The sequence below is a fragment of the Amaranthus tricolor genome, chromosome 8 (assembly GCF_026212465.1).
Source record: "Amaranthus tricolor cultivar Red isolate AtriRed21 chromosome 8, ASM2621246v1, whole genome shotgun sequence".
Taxonomy (NCBI): domain Eukaryota; kingdom Viridiplantae; phylum Streptophyta; class Magnoliopsida; order Caryophyllales; family Amaranthaceae; genus Amaranthus; species Amaranthus tricolor.
The window spans coordinates 18552330-18558414 of record NC_080054.1 but is presented as its reverse complement, the minus strand read 5'-3'; the positions used below and the strand labels follow the sequence as shown (position 1 = coordinate 18558414).

General features: G+C 35.3%; 1 protein-coding gene across 1 annotated transcript; it reads right to left on the bottom strand.

The window, feature by feature from the left end:
* Positions 1-356: 356 nt before the first annotated feature.
* LOC130820367 (precursor of CEP9-like) lies at positions 357-1806 on the bottom strand. The gene has a single exon (XM_057685713.1). It carries the CDS (start codon positions 1673-1675, stop codon positions 695-697), a length of 981 nt encoding a protein of 326 aa, XP_057541696.1. The 5' UTR covers positions 1676-1806; the 3' UTR covers positions 357-694.
* Between the last annotated feature and the right edge of the window lie 4279 nt (positions 1807-6085).

Genomic DNA, 6085 nt, shown 5'->3' with positions numbered 1-6085 from the left:
TGAGTAAGGATGCTCTAAGCCCGCTCCTTTAGGAGTTTGTGTTCGTGCTAGATCGAAAATAAACTCGTGTTGGGCCGGGAAACGAGCTGTCTCCCAAGTGCCTACCCAATCAATTAGTGAGACACGAAGAATCATTCTCCAAATAATTGTTTCACATATCTTGGATAAATTTTTGATCACAATAGATATATTTTTTAGAAGTAGAGAACAGGATGCAATGCTGCGACCAACTCAAATAGAGAGCTTAGACCAAAATATTATGTGATTGAGGTGCACATTAACGCCAAAGGGAGAATTGTGATTACCATTAAAACAACACTACTATACGAGTCTTAAAATGTCGTACATGCAAAATATTGAAGACATTTGGATTAGGGAACTGATGTCGTACACATATGTGTCTGAGGGTTCAACTTGGCTATTAATGAAAATTTTTCATGATTTTAGCCCAAATACAAGTGTCCAAGTGTTGAGTATTGATTGTCTTGTCTGATATGGATATTGGATACATGAAATGATGCAAAGAGTCTAACTAACAGATTAGAACTTTACAAATCATTATTTTTTCAAGAATAAATGGACATCGCTTAACTTACATATGTTTAATCTGTATTTCTAAGGATCTTTTAACTTCAGAGACAGAACTATGAGTTATAATGGTACATATCATAATGGATTCACGGACGATAGTATTCTATGAGTTTGGCTCTTGCTTAGTTAAACCAGCATGGCCAGCTCCCGGACTGTGACCAGGGTCAGTAGGACGGTAATCATCAATACCTTTTGCATGAGGATATGCTACAATTGGATGCTTGTCACGCAGTGATGTATTTCTGTCTGATTTTCTTGTTAAAGAATGACCAGCTCCAGGGCTTTCCCCTGGTGTTGTTGGTCGGAAATCATCTATGCGTTTTTCATTAAGAAAGTATGCTGCTCCCCGTGTGCCATTATTGTTTGTGTCAACATGGATGCTTCCAGGACTTCTACCATGGGAGGTAGGTTGGAAATAATTGGTCTTTCCAAGTGTTGAATAACTGAAAAATGAGATAGGAGCTGGTGATGAGGGAATAAGGTTACGTGTTTCTGTATTTTTAGTGCTAGAATCTCTTTTGTTTTCTGCATGCTCAATACCTGGGCTACGGCCTGGTGTAGTACGTCTGAAATTCATTGTTGATGCAACTAAGCTATTCCACATTTTGGGATTTTTTTCTGGCTGGTTTTTTGAAATTTTCTGTGTATTAGTCCCGAAAGGGTGACCAGCACCAGGGCTGTGTCCTGGTGCTGTGGGTTTAAAATCATCAGGGCAGTTTGCACCCAGACAGTTACTCTGCTTGATGCTGCCTACTCTGTTCCCCCAAAAGGAATCAACCTTGTGACTGTTTTTTGGGGAGCTGTGAGTTGGCTTCATGGAGGGGAAGTTTTCATTATGTGTCATAGGTTGAGGAAAATTGCTAGATTTTTGTTGTGTAGTAATTTTTGTGGGTGAGTTTTCACTGTGGTCAGACTTGTGAAGTTGGGTGCTTAGAAATCTATTGCCTTTTTTGGAGAGGCTCTTGGCATAGTTGATCCCTACTTTATCTAATGACCTTAATTGCTTTCCTTCACCAGAAAGCATTTGACAGGTGAGTAGAGTACACAGGAATGCAAAGTTAATCATGCATTGACCTCTGGCCATGTTTAGAGATGTAAGTTCTATAATTTTGAACTTTTTATGTTTCTAGCAATTTGCAAGAACTTTAGCTAATGGAAAGTCAACACTTAAAGAGTATTGAAGGTAGAAAGAATGAGGATGTTAATTGGCCTTAGTGAGGGGATTGCTGCAAGTGATGATTCTAAATCAGGTCCAGGCTTGGGTATTTATAATGCTATGGGAAAAATATCGTGATTAATGGCATTTTCCTACTAAAGTTTGAATCTGTGGAACAGCCACTAAGAGGTCCCACTCTTATATTAGAATCTAGGAATCTGTACATAAATACACATTCTTTTTGTCTTAATGAAATTTTTTGTGTATGTACTGCACAGATATTTAATCAAATGTTTTTGAACTTAACCAATTGTTATCTTGATGGATTAGTGAATCCAAAGTTCAGCAGTTTCTTTGTATGTTTTTGCAAACAAATTACTCTGCTCATTAATCACTCTCTGGATGTATATAAACTATATTGACTACTGTTACAGATAGAAACATAGTGTAAAAAACCCGCATCACATCGCATCGGCCGCGTTGTAAAGGTTTTCAAAACAAAATGGTTGATTGGTAGGAAATTAGCTGTAATAGAATGGACTACTGGATTTCATTTAGGATTTTTTTTGGATCAATTTGCTGCAAAAGGTTTTGAGTCATGAACCATACCATGCTTAGAATCTAAGAAAGTGTTCTTTCTGTCTTTGTGAAAGTTCTTGGCAGCCTTTGTTTTTTATTCTCCTTGGGTAAACTTATTGCAAGCATGCCTTGGTTTGATCAATAACAACTTTATAAATTTAAATATTAACCACTGCTAATTTAATAGCTACATTGAGCTGCTGGTGCAATTTTTTTAACGTGATATCTGATTTTATATAGCTCAAAATTACTATACTATTAATCTACCAATTACTTTTTGTTTGCAGAGAATCAAGTCTTATCTCAGTTGAAGTAAGCATCACTTTTTTATTTTCATCTAGCTATATTGCAAAAATAAGGCTGCATTGAATTGTATTGGCCATATTGTAAATATTTTCAAATTTATCAATCCGATATTATCCGCATTGTATAGGTGTAAAAAACAGTATTTAAGGCCGTTCCAAGCTTTTATGGTGTAGGCCGATATTTGATGGTATGGTAACCACATCTTCCCTATTACTGCATCCCCGTGTCCATTACCATAACCGTAACAGTTACTGCATTTTAACACTAGCCCTCCCCTCCACATCTCTTTTTTTTTTTTTTTTTTTTTTTTTTTTTTTTTTTTTTTTTTTTTAATAGAGCACTAAAGCAAGCTAATCCTGAGTACTGCTACCTGAAAATGGAAAAAATAGAAGTTGGTGTGCTAGAGACAGTAAATAAGCCTATTTGCTTTATGCAATTCGGTTTCCCGTTATTATGTACATTGATTGTACACAACATCGGATGATTAGTTAAATACCATTCACCTTGTTCGATTTTAATAAAAGACGAGAAGCAAAATGCTGACATTTACCCTTGAATTTCGCTTCATGTGGCGAAGCATGAAGTAAATCTAGGGATTTGAGATTTAATTCAAGAGTGATAAATGTATTGCACTATGCTAATATGTTTCACAAATAATCTCTCTTCATTTTGAGCCTCACTCCCATTCCCCTGTCATGTTCATTTTCTTCCTCTGGTTTGCTTTTTCCATGTCGTGAGCTCTTGCATGTTAGTCTGCCAGAGTAAATTCCTGTGGATTTTGACCATATTATATTTTGGTGGTGTCTTATGGTGCTTATGACGGCTGCTCTGATTGTTTCTGCTCTCTGTTTTCATCTCACAGTAGCCCCTAATAGAGACTAGCCCATTATTCGCGGGAGATGCTAATGAAGCAGATGCTTTTGTACTAACTTCAATCCTGATCTTTTCAAGATTCTGACATTCTACAGTGATGGCTGCTTTCTTCTGTGAACTTTTAAAGCAGGTCAATGCTTGTTTTAAGATAGATACTAAAAGATTTTCCTTACTTAAGGATTGGAAGAGTTGCCATTGGTTGGTTATCACTTGTAAAATACGGCAGCAGTCACAGTGCCGCCACACAGATACACCAAAAACGTGGGGATTCTCTTGTACTGCCCACTTGGAGTAGGATACTCAGTAATCACTCTTTTAATGAATGGTGAGTGGAAGCCCTTCAATCTTGGTCCACCATTACTGCTGGGAACATTGCTCACCATCCAATGTTTTGAAATACTTTTTAAAAAATTATAACTGAGTTGTATGATAATTAACAGCTAAATGGTGATAAATTCTTTTTAATTTTTTTCTTTGATTACATATATTCATATTGTCATAGGAAAATATGCACTCTGATCTAGAGAAAACCACGAAGTAGTATCTGTGCTTCCAGTGTGCTTTTTTCCAGTTTTCTTTTGACAAGCTTATCCTGAAGTATGGCAATTTTTAGTATGATTCCATCTGAAATATGACTAACAAGACTTATTGTCATTAACTATCCTCCAACCCTGTTATTGCTCTTATTTTTTTCTTGTTTCAAGCAGCTATTTTAGCATCAATGTGATTTTTAACTCATAGGGTGTATTTATTTTCCTTGATTCTTACTTATCTCAGAAGATTAGAGATTTCAAATTATCTCTACAATGTTTTTGAAAAGTTTGCAGCTCTAGATAGCATCTGATTACTTTTAAAATATCTATCGAATTTAGAATTTACGTTTAATTAAAGTCGTACATTAATTTTTTTATACTTGTCAATATTCTATAACTAATTCAGGAAATAGTGGGAATAGTCTTTTTGATATACGTGTTCAAGGCATAATCCTATTTAGGTAAATGTCAAATATATCATCATTTTATTCTGAATCAGTCCCCTTATCTTTGTATGTTAACCACTTAATTATTTCACAAATTACACTTGCGTGCATGAAAAAAAAATAAGCAATCCCATGGGAAGTTGGACACTTCATACTAGAATGTTTAAAGCAATAGTGAAGTCAAATATTCTGTGGATTTCTTGGAACATACACCAGAGCGCAGGTATTAGTCAAAATTTGGCATGTTCCTTCCATGTTAATCGTTCAATGTCCATTGCTGTTGGAATATTCATCTCCCATCTAATTTAACTGTATGACAACTTTACTTTGATAGCATCGATACCTGCGATTTTCGTTTATGTGATTAACTCCGTTATTTTTGTTTCATCTCATCGTATAATTTTTATTGTGTATTTGGTCAGTTATTATGAGGTAAGGTAAGGGAAGGGAAGGGGAGGGAACGAAAGTATTAAAGGAAACGTCTCTCCAATGTTCCTTTCATATATATACATATATATATATATATATAAGGATATCACAACCCCTCATTTGCCCAGGATGTATGTAACAATGACTTAAAAATTATGCTCTTGGTGAACGATACTTGTACTATTAATCATAGTATAATCGACCCAAAAGTCTAGTCAAACCACCAAACTTATGGGGGGTCCCAACCACTGCTCATTGTCATATCACAAGGTGTATTTAATATTTGATTTCATTTTAGTGCAATGAAAGAATCATGAAATTCTTAGAGATCCTTGATTTCCTGTAGTCTTTCTTTTTTCCTTTGGAATAATTAGGACAGAGAACTTGTAGTGGGGATAGAGCTAAGCTTTTCCTCGGGTTTGGGAATACTCCCATTAGATTCTGTTGTTTATTAATAATCACGATAGAAGAGACGGCTCTTAATAATATTAATTAATCAAGGTGAAATGTGGGATCGAATATTGGCGTTTGAATTTCCTTTTTGGGTTTAAGGATTTAGTGCTTTATAATTACTAATTTTGTAGGCTATTGAGTGTTTGGAAGGATTTTGAAGTACTTGTGCAAAGGACTTTTCTATCATAGTCCTTTTTCCATTTGCACCCATGATGTTTCTGTCCACTGTTAGATTGTGACTACACAATTTAGATGCATGAATAAGAGACTAATGAAAGTTGTCTATATGAAGATTACTATATATACTGTAGTGTTTGTGGAGTTTGTGTGACATAAGTATGTAAAAGTGGGTTAAGTTGGAAGTAGAGATTTTGAAGAGATGCATCGAGAATCAGTAACTCATGATAAACATAGATATGCTGTTGGTTAATGAAGCATAATGAAACCTTATATTGTATTATAGCCAACTAAACTGGCTTTCATTATTGATTTTGTTGGATTTATGACGAATGCTTTACCAGTTAAATAGGCTTCTCTTGTTTCATTGTGTGGTCGAGAGTGTTCTTGACATCTGTTTTCATCTGTAAACCATATTAAACTGAGCTCAGGAAAGCCCAACAATGTTTATGTATCTATGAAGAATTCAATTCCTTCCTATATCTGCTAATTGCTCCATTGACCGAACATAAGGAAGAATTACAATTTTTGCTTCCAAGTTC

Excerpts from the sequence above, each read along its gene's own strand:
- LOC130820367 (XM_057685713.1), bottom strand. The coding sequence starts at position 1,675 with ATGGCCAGAGGTCAATGCATGATTAACTTTGCATTCCTGTGTACTCTA.